This window comes from Medicago truncatula, chromosome 5, assembly GCF_003473485.1.
Source record: "Medicago truncatula cultivar Jemalong A17 chromosome 5, MtrunA17r5.0-ANR, whole genome shotgun sequence".
Taxonomy (NCBI): Eukaryota; Viridiplantae; Streptophyta; class Magnoliopsida; order Fabales; family Fabaceae; genus Medicago; species Medicago truncatula.
Window position 1 is genome coordinate 2,807,862 of NC_053046.1, and position 14,185 is coordinate 2,822,046.

The following is a 14,185-nucleotide window of genomic DNA, read 5'->3' on the forward strand; positions in this document are numbered from 1 at the left end:
AGAGAAACTAAAACAAAAAATTGATATATTTATAAGGACCTAAAACATATTTAACTCAAATAATTTGGTTGAACAAAGGTATACGAACAAAAAAGTATATTGTTGTTAATTGGAATCATTATTGTTGTTAATTAGTATAATAACAGTAAACCTTATTTTTTGTATTGGGTCGTGATACACGTCATTGATTACATTTAGGTCATTACTTTTTTATTCTGAATTTTTCGCGCGTCTTATTTTAAAATTTGAAATGTTTTAACATGTTTTTTTTTAAGTTTTTATAACGTGTTTATATTTTTGGGTTTTATAATCCGAATTATACAGGACACGCTCATAGAGTGATAAAAGAAACGTCTAGAAGTCCTAATTCAATTGGCAAATGCCAAAATTGCAAGGCCGGACGCCGTGATCCGGATTCAAACCTGAGACGTCACAGTTGTGTATGAGTTTAATTCAGTGGATTACCACTTCATCTAAGACACAAAAAAAAAAAAAAAAAAATAAGGGGTGATAAAAGAAACACCCTTACGTTTAATAACTGGTTTACAAAAGTTGACTTTTAAGCTTAAACAAAGCCCGTTCATTTGTCTGTTACGGCCTACAATCCGAATTATAGTATATGGTCCTAATCATCTTAGCTGAGCATATTTAACAGAGCTACTCATGAAACAAACATATTCACCGACATAAAACAATAAGAATTATACTCTTCATCCTGCACATTTTGCTCGCGCTCTGCACTCTTTCCAAATACAACCCTGCGTGAGTTAAGTCGCGCAACGAGACTTAACTCACGCACCTCACAAGCTCTGCATGACTTAAGTCATGCACCACTGAGCCTATGCGCGAGTTAACTTGCGCAAGTTGGCCGGTGGTAAAAACTGAAGCACAAATATTTTTTGGACGGTAGTCAATGATTTTGATTGAATTTTACACGTTTTTGGACCTCATTAAGTGTCATATACCTTATACCACCTATAAAAACCCTCACATACTTCCTCTTTTCCTCACATTTTCTCCTCCCACTCTCTCCCCCTCTTTCTCTTCTTCTTTACTTCTTTAGTTTCTAGGCTTTTTTATACCCCTTTAGGTAAATACCGGTGGCTTTTGGGGAAATAATGGTATGTTAAGTTGGGGAAAAAGACATCATCCCTTGAGATAAAATTAGGTTTGTTTCCTTTTACTCCTAAAATCTTTTTACCGTGGGTAAAAAGAATCAATATTGGGGTATAAAAGGAACCAAATTTAAATTTAACTCAAGGAGTCTTGATGTCGTTTTCCCCAACAGGACGGATCACTATTTTCCCCAAGAGCTATTGGCATATAGCGAAGAGGGTAAAATATGTATTATATAATGTAATGTTTAAATCATATTAATAAAATGAGAGTTATTTTTATTAATTTTGTTTTTTATTTGTATTTATTTTTCGCATTTATTTTATGTTTATGCTTATGTATTGAATAAATGAATATTGAATAAATAAAATCGATTTTATTTTCTAATTTTGCATTTAATGAATAAATAAATTAGAATAAAAATTGAATTAGTATAAAATCGAATTTATTTTAAGTGCATAAATAATTTAGAATAAAATAAAATAAAATAGAATTTATATTTAGACTTTGCGCCATATTGACTAAATAAAATAAATATTTTCGACTTTGCACCATATTGAATAAATAAATAAAAAGTAGGCACTTTGCACCACTTAATATTCGCACTAGTTTACACTTGCACCACTTAACATGCGCACAAGTTTATACTTACGTTAGTTAACTAGTGCATGGACATTTTGGACATGGTTGCAGGGTGCGAGCGAAATGTGTTGGGTGATGAGCAAAATTCAAACAATAAGAAGAAGCCAAAATCATGTAAGTACATGTTTCACTTGGACGCTTGATCTCATGTATGAGTACCTGGCCCTATTATTCGACCATATACATCTTTCTTGATTCAATATTTTTTTAGAGACCAATCAATCTTCTTTAAAGAAATATAACTTGATCTATCAAGATTATGTTTGAGGGGTCTCCAATAGTGTAACTAGTGTAAGGACGTAGGGTAAGGGTGAGATCAAATTAAAGAAGATTTTCTCGTAACATCATGATTATACAAATGGTCAACTTTAAGATCTTATCTCCTCACATTCTTTTAAATGTACTTGCAAAACACATCGTAGAGTCAACAACAAGATGCATGTTATGTGTATACAATATAGTCCTACTCAGAGAGCCGCAATAATTAAATGCAAGGCTAGAGACGTTGAGACTAACCTTAAAAGTGCGTAGCTTCCATTTGAGCATAAGTAAGACAGTGTATATTGAAATATATGTCTACAAAAGACCAAACATTTTTAAGTTAAAAAGTGAAAGTTTGAGATCATATCACACCACATGTCACATAGTAAAATATCTTCGGTTTATTGCATAAAAGATATGAAGGTAGAAGAAGATATAAATCATTGAATTCAAGTTAGGTGATTATAAAGGAGCAAAGTGTTTTATGTGATATAAAAATACCACCTAAATTGAAGTGAAAATTTGATTTTACATCTGTAAGATTGACAATGTTGTATGCAACATAATATTGACAGTGAAAAATCAACACAAAAATATAGTAAGTGTAAAAGAGATGAAAATATTATGATGAATGTATGATAAAATTAGACATGATAGAATTAGGAATGATAACATTAGAGAGAGTTAGGGTAGTACCTACTATGAAAAGGTGGTGGAAAAAATGCTAAGGTAGTTTGATTTGGTAAAGAGAAGACTTGTAGATTAATAGTAATAATGGTTTAATGATATATTAGATGGAAGGTAGTATAATCGCTACAAGCAAGGGATTATCTAGAAAAATTACATCAAAAATAAATTAAGAAATATTTTAAGATTAAGGAGTTTGATAGAAATATTATATACAACAGAACATTATGTCATCATTTGATTTATAATGTCGCTTTAGTGGATAATGATTAATTAGTTCGATAGAGATATCATATCTTAACAAAGAATTATAGTGTCGTTTGACCCAATAATATTAGACCGTATTTTGTGGGATAAGACTTGATTGTGAAGATATTATGCTCACTCTCATAAAAAAAACACTCTAAGTTCGATACTTAATTGAAATAAATAAGGCCTTCCATTTGATTACAAAAACTCAATTATAGTATTATATGATTGTCACTTACATTTTTTTTTTCACAGTTCATTTTTAGAGATAATGATATTTTAGACATGTCGGACACTAAATGAAGTAGTACTTCAAACACGAAGTGGAACATTTGTTTTCTATGATTATCTCTCATTTTATTATTCTCTAAAATGAAAACAAAATTTTAGTTTGAAATATATAATTCCTCAAATCATATTTAGTGCGGTTTGGATAATAGGCAACTAATTTTTTATCTTTCTTTGTGAACAAGAACAGTAAGGTGATATATATCTAATTAAGGATTCTACTAATTTGGAACATGTCAATAGAAATGAACTTGTGGAAGCAAAATAGATCTCAATCTTAACAGCCACACCCATTAATTTCTCACCCAGTTTCTATTCTTTAACCACTATATTAGTCTCCTCAAAGTTCCACCTCTCGTGGCTCCAAAAAACAAGGATCTTTATTTGTTATTTGTTATTTCTCTTCTTAATTTTCATTGCATTTGTTGCTCCCATTTTTCCATTCTCTCTATTACTCCCCTCCCCTTTCTTTCATTCACATTTCGTAGGGCGCTTCTTCCTCATTGCTGGCAAAATGGTACTTTCTTATGTCTCTATCCCTTCTTTCTCTTTTGACATTAAAAGTTATTAGTAACACAATATAGTTGATTATATTCATGACAAGCATTGTGTTCTTCTTACGTAACTTCTTGAACAATCTAACTTTGAATGCTATTATCATCACCGATTGATATTTATATATTTTTCTTATGATACAATTTTGGATAAATTCACATTTCATGAATTAGGTAGTATAAAGATGAAACATGAGAACTTTATCATATTAGGAGCTGATATAAGTCTTGAAAACCAACAAGTAACAACCATGCCATTACATGCTTCTCCAATAATGAATTAATAATTATCAAAAGATCATCCAAATTACTTTATAAGCCTATCCAGAGAGGATCTATCCATCCATGTAACTTTGGGGCATTTGCCTCCACTTCGATTTAGATAAAATTAATATTATATATTAGGAACGTTTTTCTATAGGTCTCCTTAATATCTTTAAGGTTCGTTAAATACGTTTCTGGTAGTTAACTATCAGATATATGTTTGACAAAAAAATATACTTTCGGTAGATAACTATCGGATATCTATTTAGGAGATCTTAGAGATATTGGGGTCTAAAGAGAAATCTCATATATTAGTTGTATTGTATAGCATATACAATATACAATGTATAGTATATGGATGGTACATCTACAACATTATTTATCATATATTTGAATATTGCCCCCACAATGTTTAGGAATTTGTCACTACATCTATCAATGTTTCTCTACCTTGAAGGGGGAAAGTCACCTACCTTTCTATCTATCTTTCTCATCTTTTCCCTCCATATTTCTCCACATTTTCCTACATCCTCTCTTATTTTTTAGTCTAAAGTCACCAAAAAGTAGAGGCTCCAAAGGTAGAGAATCCAATTCCTTACATTACATGTCCCTTTTAAAAACAGGTATGCAAGTTAGGAATTCAAATTAATAACAATATGAAAGTGAAGAACAATAAATTAAGGATTAAGTCTAGTTAGTGACATTTAATTAGATGAGGAAAAAATATGGTGCAGGCAAATGCAGCGTCCGGAATGGCTGTGGACGATGAATGCAAACTGAAGTTCCAAGAGCTTAAAGCAAAGAGGAGTTATCGATTCATTGTGTTCAAAATTGAGCAACAACAAGTCGTGATTGACAAAATAGGGGGACCAACAGAAACCTATGACGATTTTCAGGCCAGTTTGCCAGCTGATGAGTGTCGTTATGCTGTCTATGATTTTGATTTCACAACGGCAGAGAATTGCCAGAAAAGCAAGATCTACTTCATCGCATGGTATTACTACAAAACTGCACTTATTTAGTTTGTTAGTCACGTAATAGATTTGAACATGCTGTTTAATGATATACATTATGTTTATCGGTTGTGTGTAGGTCACCAGAAGTTTCAAGGGTGAGGATGAAGATGGTGTATGCAAGTTCTAAGGATAGATTCAAGAGGGAGTTGGATGGCATTCAAGTTGAACTCCAAGCAACTGATCCAAGTGAGATGAGCTTGGACATCGTGAAAGGACGAGCCCTCTGAGTGCCCCCTTTCCGACTTCTCACATCTCTCCTTCACAGTTATTAATTCCTAACTGTGTTTCAAGGTTTTGGGGGCCATCCTGTTATTGTTTTTTAGCTTGGATTCAATAGACAACTAATCCAAAAATGTCATGTATTATTACTATAATGCATCGTTACTACTTAAACTCTGTCATTGTTCAGTTTTTCGATTGCTCTTGGTTTAGTTTCCAAATTAAGTAAGCATCTATTATTTGTAGATTGCTACTCTGCCAAGTTGCCAATGAAACCACTTGGATTTTTTTGTTTCACTTGGAAGAGGATTACATGTAAAAGCATTTCTTATATATATTTATATAGTGCATAAAAGAAAAACACTTGTCCAATACAATCTTCTTCTATTTAAAAATTTCTGAAGTTCTACAAGTAGGCTAGAGCTATACAATGAGACCTTGTTGTACTTAAGCCTAACAGATACCCTTTTTGATCAATCATTTACAATAGAAATAAAATTGAAGAGGAAAATTATTATTTGTGTATCTATGCTGTAATGTAGATCTGTTAGTTTTGAGTTTGACTATATCGTTATTATGCTAAAAGAGCAAGTTCAGCCCAGGCCAAAGATGACTTGAGATCCGCGCTTACTGATGTGTCGATTCTGCTCTCCAGCATGCTGCACAATTCTTGCATAGATGGACGCACAGTTGTATCGGGATTGATACAAAGAGTTATCACCTCGCATATCACTTTGAGGTCATCATGTCTATAATTTTTCAATTCTGAATTCACCAAATGCGACATTACTTCTGGCTTTTCAAGATAGTCTTTGGCCTGCAGCACATGTATACATTTAACAAATATGGCACAGTAAAAAGTACTCTTTCAGGGTTTCCTGAAACCATTAAGCGCGTATTCATAAAATTCCACTTTCCTGGTGTGAAATTGCGATAACATAGAAGCCACAATTTATAGCTTCATAAAACCACGGTTAATTCACATCCGGAAGCAAGAATATTGAGTTGAACGTGGACCCAAATTCGAAACATTGACTAAATTATATTTTAAACGTATAAAAACTTGAGAAAGTTTCTTACCCAATCCACCAAGTAACCTTTTTCCTTACAATATGGAGGTCGCCCACTGATTATCTCTAGTAGAAGTACTCCAAAAGCATGTATGTTTCCTTTGGTATCCAGATGGCGTGCCTCAAGGGAGTTCGGAAGAACACAAACAGCACCTTGGCTGCTAATAGAACCAGAATTCTTTTCTGATCTTTCAAGAATTGTCTTCCAGCTTTCAAAATCAACCAACTGCAATTTAGGTTCACGACAATGAGAATCTTAAGAAAACTTTTCAGTTTCCAACAGAACAAACACATAGCATATAAACAGAGGTGTTTGCTTCTCTATTTCTGCTCACTCTTGACTGATATAAGATATCAAGCAAAATTGTAATTGGCGAGTTTTATGATTTGAAGTGAACTAACTAGTGGGCACACCTTAGGGGCAAATTCTTCTGTAAGGTATACAGCACTAGAGTTCAGCTCTGAGATAGTGAATGGAGGTTCAACTTCCGTGTGCAAATACTTGAGTCCACGTGCAATGCCTATGATAATTTTCATACGCCGTGTCCATGAGAATTGGCATCCTTCTTCGTCTGCGCAGTCAAAATTGCACGTTGAAGGAACTGAAACATTTGTTTAAATATACACACACGCACACCTAAGAAACTTGCTTACAACAATGTAGGTGCTCATGAAGTGTCCCATTTGAAGCATAATCAAAAACCAACATCCTTGAAAACGGATTGCTCTCTCTACAATATCCCAGTAGTTTTCCAGTATTCTCATGATTTAACCTTGCTAATTCTGCCACCTGAATGGAAATAATAATGGCTTAATAAATTAATATATAGTAAAAGACTTTGACAACTATTGCACTGTAAGCATTGAAATATTTCCATTTACCTCTCTCTGAAAGTAAAGTTCCAGATATCCTGTCCAGTGCTCCTCCTTGATGCAGAGAGAAATTACAGCAATCTCAGGTCCACCTTTCATGGTTCCCTTGTACACCACACTGTCTGGAGAGGACCCAATTATGTTGCTGAAGTCTTCGCAAGCCTCTTCAAGCTCCTGTCTGCTATACCTTCTCACGTCCTTTAATATCTCCGGGTCTGCAATCCACGTATTCAGTTCAAAACAAATCTCGAACAACTTGACATAAAACGAAAGTAGAAGACAGAGAAACTGAACCTATGTACACAGCAGTGTGATATTTCTGGCTGGCAGACTTTTTCCAAGGAATAATGATAGATGATTTGTTATTGCATCTTTGAAAAGCAGCGAGAATGGCAATCAAACAGACAGAACCGACCATAGTTCCTGCTACTATTTCTAGAGCCAAAAGCCAAGTAGGTTCTGATAATCCGTGATGCTTGCGCACATGATTACCTAGTTGGTGGAATTGGTGGTCCACCACTGGCTGACTCTTGGCAGGTGAGGCACCGCCACATTGTGTGGAAGGCCGCTGCTTTGGATCATTGCTCTGGAGGCAGTTTCCTTGAAAATTTAACCTGTTTGACAGAATATGTAAAGTATGTTTTCTAAGTACGATTGAGGAGAAAAATGCCAACATCAACATGACAATCAGAAAAGGCACCTTGGGAGAAACTCCAAGCATTTAGGTATACTACCAACTAAAAAATTATATGAAAAGTCTGCTACTTCTAACTGAGGAGAACGACAGATGCCAGTTACATTCTCGTTTGATGCATACCTGGAGAAATTATAAAAGTATGAGAGACAGATAAAAAGAAGCCAAACTTTGATTGGAATAGTAGTTTGACATTTCATACTCAATACTGAGCTTGAGTGCATGATTTTTAGCCACAACAGTTCTAAGTCACCAAAATCAAGCTTATCAAACCAGAAAAAGAAGCATGCGATCGATCATATAAGGGAAAATCTAGATGGATGAAATATGAATCCCCTAAACAGACTATAACACAATTTAATCATAAAATTTACACTCACATTCCATGCGTATTTGAAGCAAAATTAGAACTTCCACTAGCAGGAACCGGTCCTTGAAACTTATTCCTATCGAGCCGAAGTTCTTTAAGGTATCTCAAATTTCCAAACTCATGAGGTATCCTACCAGTCAACCCATTGGACTGCAGGTTTCTATTAAAATGCAAATAAAGCCAAATAAGTCAATAATTTTCAATATAGTATTCAGTAACAGCTAGCATATTGAATTTCTTTTACATGTTCACAAGTAGAGCTAAATTTCCAATCTCCGGTGGAATCGGTCCTGTTAACTGATTCATTCCCAAATCCAACACCTCTAGAGATTTCAACACACATAGTTCTTTAGGTATAGTTCCAATTAAATTGTTCCCATGCAAAATTCTACAAACACAAAAACCACAAATTAGCATCAACCGCGATATCTCACAAAGATTAAATCAACAATGATAATAATAATAAAAAAATAAAAATTAACAACATACAATTCTTCCAAATAGGTAATTTGGCCTAATTCCTTTGCAAGAAACCCTTTTAACGATGAACCTGAGATGTTTAACTTGATGACATGATCTCCAGCCAGAGTGCATGATACACCAAACCAGTTACAAAGATCTGATTCAAGCATATTCCAATTTGATAAAACCAAATTTGGGTCTTCATAAATTGCTTCTTTAAAGCTTGTAAGTGCCCAAACTAACATCAACAACAACCAAAAACATTAAAAATCAATGCAGATATATAAAAATAAATGCTTCATTTTTAATGAAATTAATATCATACTCATACTCTATTTGAGTTAAAAATTTCATCTTTTTAACACAGAAAAGGATCATAAGACTAATAATTTCAATAAAAATGCAAACTTAATTCTACATTGTCCAATTTCACACAGAAAATAAAAATTGAGATCTGAAAGAAGAAGAAGATACCTTCATTTGAGGGTAGAGTGTCTGAGTTCACAAGAGAGATTGTTGAAATCAAAGAGAGAACCAAAAAAGAAGCTAAAAATTTCATCTTTTTGATTTCACAGTGTTTTCTTTCTACTGAATTAAGTGAAATTAGTAACCAAGTAACAAAATTGAAACAAAAAATTTCAAGAAACTCATATAAGCTACTAGAAGTAGTTCAAATCAAAGTTTCTTAATTTTGCAGGAAAATTGGAAAAGAAAGAAAGAAAACAAAGAAGAGAGTTAAGAAAAAATTTGAAAACTTGGATTCAAAGAGAGTTAACAAAACAAGTGTCAAAGACTTGATTTTGATTAAGTCATTGGCACATAGAATGTAATATTAAAAAATGGGCCATTTTATTTTTATGATTTATATAAAATAATGAATTAAATTAAATGGTTGTTTCTGATTTAAAATATTAAATTAAAAAGTGACCTTTTTCTTCTTGTTGTCTTTTGCTTTTCTTCTAATATTATTAGATTAAAAATGTTAAATTAATTAGAGTGATTATGAGTGACGGTGGGGTGTTCAAAAAATTTGATCAAATTTGTTATGAATTTGGTGAAAGAAGGAATTGACATCACAACGTTTTTTGACAAAAAATGATTCTAAACATTAGTCAACAAATGTGGGTTCATTGAATAGTGGGTAATCATATTTATGTTCAAAATTCAAGGGATTATTCTTCTACTCATAATAGTGACAAAATTGTTTGTACAAGTACAAACTTCACAAAATTATCATTTTTTTCTATGATAAAAATAATTTTATTAATGAAAGTGTAGTAATAAATCAAAAGTCAACGGTAGAAATAAATGTGGAGTATCTTTAATCTATGTAGAGTCTAGACTATGAAAATAGTATTCACTTAAATATGAATAATATGGACAATTTGGTTGAGATTGTTCAAAACCGAACCAATCCAATAGAAAAAGTGTAAATTGAACCAACCTGAACCGAAATCGTAAAAAACAACATTTTGTTTGAATGTATTCGGATCACTTTTTTACTTAACCGCATGGTTTGTTTCAGTTTGTGGTTTTTATTTTACCAACCAAATCAAACCACAACATAAGAAAAACACTAATTTAACCTATAAGTCATCTAGACCAATACTCATAAAAACTCAACGAAAACTTTGATAAAATGACGTATTTTTTCTCTTGTTAAATTTCTTCTTTACTTTTTATTTCAAAAATGTATTTATGTGCTACTTGAAATTTTATAGAATTATAAAATTTTAGTCTTTTGCATTTTGTTTAGTGAAAATAAAATTGTAATTTTGGTTGAAATGTAAACATTGTTGAAAACATTACTGGAAATATGTTGTGTTATAGCTTTGGTCAAATACTTTTCCGGGTTCTTTAAGTTTCATGTTTGTTTCAGATAGATCTTTTAAGTTTCTAAGGTTTTAGATAGGTCCTTTAAGTTTGGAGTTTGTTTCGGATAGGTCCTTTAAGTTTTTAAGGTTTCAGATAGGTCCTTTAAGTTTCGAGTTTGTTTCAGATAGGTCGTTTGATAGAAATGACCTATCTGAAACAAACTCGAAACTTAAAGGACCTATCTGAAACCTTATAAACTTAAAGGACATATCCGAAACAAACTCGAAACTTAAAGCACTTATATGAAACCTTAGAAACTTAAAGGACATATCTGAAACAAACGTGAAACTTAAAGGATCCAGGAAGGTATTTGGACTATAGCTTTTTAACTCGATTTTATTGTTTGAAACCAAAAAAATTATTGTGTCAAAAAAACGCACCAACCGATCCAATCCAAACCGCGTTGGTTTGATTCATATTTTATTTTCAAAGTCAACCGAACTGAACCAACCACATGTATTTTCATCTTATGGTTCAGATGACTTTTAACCTCAAAACCAAACTGCACCGCAAACACCCCGGTATAATCTTCATGCATGTTAGGCTTAACACTAACCAAACTTTAAAAAATACTTTAAACTATGAAAAAAATACTTTAAAATTAATATAATCTTCAATACTAGTCTGACATAATTGAGATACCGTTGACGAGCGTTGTGCGTCTGAATTATATTAGAAACATCTTATTCGAATTTAATAAAAAGCTTACAACCTAACCAAAAAAAAAAACTTACAATAAAAAGATTATTTACACACACGTAAAATAATTTAATTAATATTAATATTACATTCATCATTTTCAATTTAATATTCTTTTTTGCAGCATCCCAAATCAATTAAACATACATATTCAATAAGTTTCACACTCTTCTTTTAGGTATTCTTTAATTTGATTCATCAAGTTTTTTTATGAACTACTTATGTATAGAATTGTGAAATGCATAAAAACGTGACACCAAAATTAGGTTGTTTAAATCACAGGACCGGTAGTATTACAACGAAATTACATTCTATATTTTCATTGCAATTGATATTTGATATTGATTATTATTGGATTCTTTTTTACAGCTTGATATTTATCGAATTAAAAAATTCCTTATCCAGTGATATGATTGATTATTAAAGGTAATTTATCTTCAGATTATGATGTTCCAAGAAAAGAAATTGGTTACATTGTAATATTCCAAAATTGACAATTTAGCAAACCTTTCTATAGAAGAATTTACGGCTTCTATTGTTAAAAACTGAAAAATCATTATCAAGATGTATAATAACATCACCAGAATAAATGTAATCAATTTTTTTTTTCTTTTTTCTTTTGAGACAGTATATGTTTGGTTTTTTAAGTGCTTTGCTTTCTTTTGCTTGTCTCGTCTTTTTCATTCCCTATTTTTCATGTCATTGGGTTGTTGTCATTGTTTGAAAATAGAATATCCAAATTAATTAATTAATAGCAAAATTTTCAAAATATGACTACCAATCGATTTGAGTATTTTATTTTCATTTCTTTTGTACCGTGATTACTGGTTGATTTTATTTTTTTTAAATCAGGTATCCTCTGCGCGCAACTGTAGAGACTGCAGAGATTAATCTCTAGAGCATTGTAGAAACCAAATGGGCGGTAAGCTCTCCCTAAAAGTTTTAACGCTGCTGCATGCTCAAGGTTGGATTCGAACCCAAAACCTTGGTTAAGCTAGAAGAAACCGTTTCATCTCATCTAACTGCTCTTGGGTTGATTACTGGTTGATTTGATATATATTTTTTTTATTATCATAGAATAAAATAAATCTTTTTCACAACAAAAATAAAAAGGAGAAAAAGTATTCAACATTTTACAGTTGTTTTCCATAACACCAATATTTTAGCATGCATGATGCTCAATCATGTTGAAGTACTAACAAACGAACCCCACTCTACCTTTTCGTTTTCTAGATTGTGCTTTTTCATAATATATATCAAGAGGCCACTAATACCTAATAATGCATCTGTGAGATCATATTAGTTTATTTGATTACTCCTCTGTCTCGGTGTTTATGTCTGCTGCTGTGGGTGTATTTAATAATTAATTTAAGCATTTATTTAATTTGTGTGTTTGGGAGGTCGAGTTGGCTGAGATGTTTTGTTTGTTCCTTAACCAGTGTTTCAGAGGCATTTTATATTTTCTTTATTTTAATTTATTTCCTAACTCTAATTTGATTTATTTAAAATGGTGGGGTGGCAAAATTGGGAAGGGGTAGCAACTAGCAAGGAACAAATGGATATAATACATGATTACATATTGTTTATTAAGCCATGAAAGGCCTCTCTAACTATGCTTCCAAGCAAGACATTCCAAGAGTTGGAGTATGTTCAAAGAAAGCAGAAACTAATGATTTTGACTCAAAGATTGCACGGAAACATCCACCTTCAAATTCAGTTAAGCACAGACAAGTGTAAAAAGAAAACACACTCTATTTGGATAATGATAACAAATGTTCTAAAAACACTAAAAATGAATAGTTTTAAACTTCAACTCAAAATTTCTATTTATTTTTATAATTAGAAATGTATTCAATTAGTTTAACCAAAAGGATAGATGAAAAAAAGTACAAAAGATTACCAAAATAAAATGTCAATCACGCTTGAAGTTAAGATGATAAAAACATGAAAAACCTAAAAAAAAAAAACACCCACGGTCACACCTAAAAAGGGAGAAGCACCTGCTAAGCGCGGAAAAACTGGAATAAAAAAAAAAAATAAAGACAAATCATTTAAATTGCCTTGAAGTAAATCTTTTCCTTGAGCTTTGTCAATGTTTTGTTAGATTATGATTTTGGTCCACAACTTATATTTTTCTGAAAAATGCTAATGTGTGCACTTATGATATTGTTTAAAGAATTAAGAAAAAATACTTCATTCGTTCCGTAATAGATGACCCATTTGAAAATGTGCAATTTTGACCTAATTTACTTTGACTGTATTTTTTTTACTAATATACAAAGATAAATAATATCATATATGATGTCGTTAGATTCGTCTCAATGAGTATTTTCAAAATATAAAATTTTCATAATTTTTTCTAATATTTTATTCAAGATATTTAAACTCAAAGTTATACATTGACATGCGTAATAAAGTCAACTGTGTCAAGTATTATAGGACGGAGGGAGTAACTTTTATATAGAAAATGATGTGTTAGCGTGACTTTATTTTTTAGGCAAAATATATAGACTATTTTCTAGTTTCCATCAAAGAAAGTTTTTAGATCGCCCAATATTCATGTTCTTCTCTTTTATTCACGTGGATTTGCAACGTTATTCGATCAGATAAGGTCCTGTTAGTGTGAGTAGAGCTGTCAAAACGGATGGTCTGACCCGTTTAGGGTTGAGCTTAACGGGCATTGGATTTTAGCGGGTCAGGCCAAAAAGCTCGGTTGAAAAACGGGCTTGAAATATACCACTCGAGCCCGGCCCTAGACGGGCCGCGGGCTAAACGGACCGGCCCGTATTAAAAATTATATATTTTTTATTTTAAAAAAGTACTATAAGACACTGCTATAATTTTTA

General features: G+C 32.1%; 2 protein-coding genes across 2 annotated transcripts; one reads left to right on the forward strand and one right to left on the reverse strand.

Annotated features, from left to right (window-relative positions):
- Positions 1–3,494: 3,494 nt before the first annotated feature.
- Positions 3,495–5,550, forward strand: LOC11442402 (actin-depolymerizing factor 7). The gene is made up of 3 exons (XM_039834153.1): positions 3,495–3,760; positions 4,796–5,055; positions 5,154–5,550. Exons 1-3 carry the CDS (start codon positions 3,758–3,760, stop codon positions 5,302–5,304), a joined length of 414 nt encoding a protein of 137 aa, XP_039690087.1. The 5' UTR covers positions 3,495–3,757; the 3' UTR covers positions 5,305–5,550.
- Positions 5,551–5,605: 55 nt separating this feature from the next.
- Positions 5,606–9,552, reverse strand: LOC11436779 (probable LRR receptor-like serine/threonine-protein kinase At1g63430). Its single transcript, XM_003611059.4, has 11 exons — positions 9,240–9,552; positions 8,793–9,003; positions 8,548–8,691; positions 8,314–8,463; positions 7,940–8,056; positions 7,534–7,853; positions 7,249–7,454; positions 7,021–7,156; positions 6,781–6,938; positions 6,377–6,592; positions 5,606–6,113 (listed from the first exon to the last, which is right to left on the reverse strand). The coding sequence occupies exons 1-11, from the start codon at positions 9,322–9,324 to the stop codon at positions 5,871–5,873; spliced, it is 1,986 nt and encodes a 661-aa protein (XP_003611107.1). The 5' UTR covers positions 9,325–9,552; the 3' UTR covers positions 5,606–5,870.
- Positions 9,553–14,185: the final 4,633 nt, after the last annotated feature.

What these genes read in the sequence shown, in the direction of transcription:
- LOC11436779 (XM_003611059.4), bottom strand. Translation starts at nt 9,324, where the DNA reads ATGAAATTTTTAGCTTCTTTTTTGGTTCTCTCTTTGATTTCAACAATC. An exon ending in CACTCTACCCTCAAATGAAG is followed by an intron (nt 9,004 to 9,239) that starts GTATCTTCTTCT and finishes TGTTGATGTTAG; the next exon opens with TTTGGGCACTTACAAGCTTT. An exon ending in GCTTCAAATACGCATGGAAT is followed by an intron (nt 8,057 to 8,313) that starts GTGAGTGTAAAT and finishes TAATTTCTCCAG; the next exon opens with GTATGCATCAAACGAGAATG.
- LOC11442402 (XM_039834153.1), top strand. An exon ending in AAGATCTACTTCATCGCATG is followed by an intron (nt 5,056 to 5,153) that starts GTATTACTACAA and finishes GGTTGTGTGTAG; the next exon opens with GTCACCAGAAGTTTCAAGGG.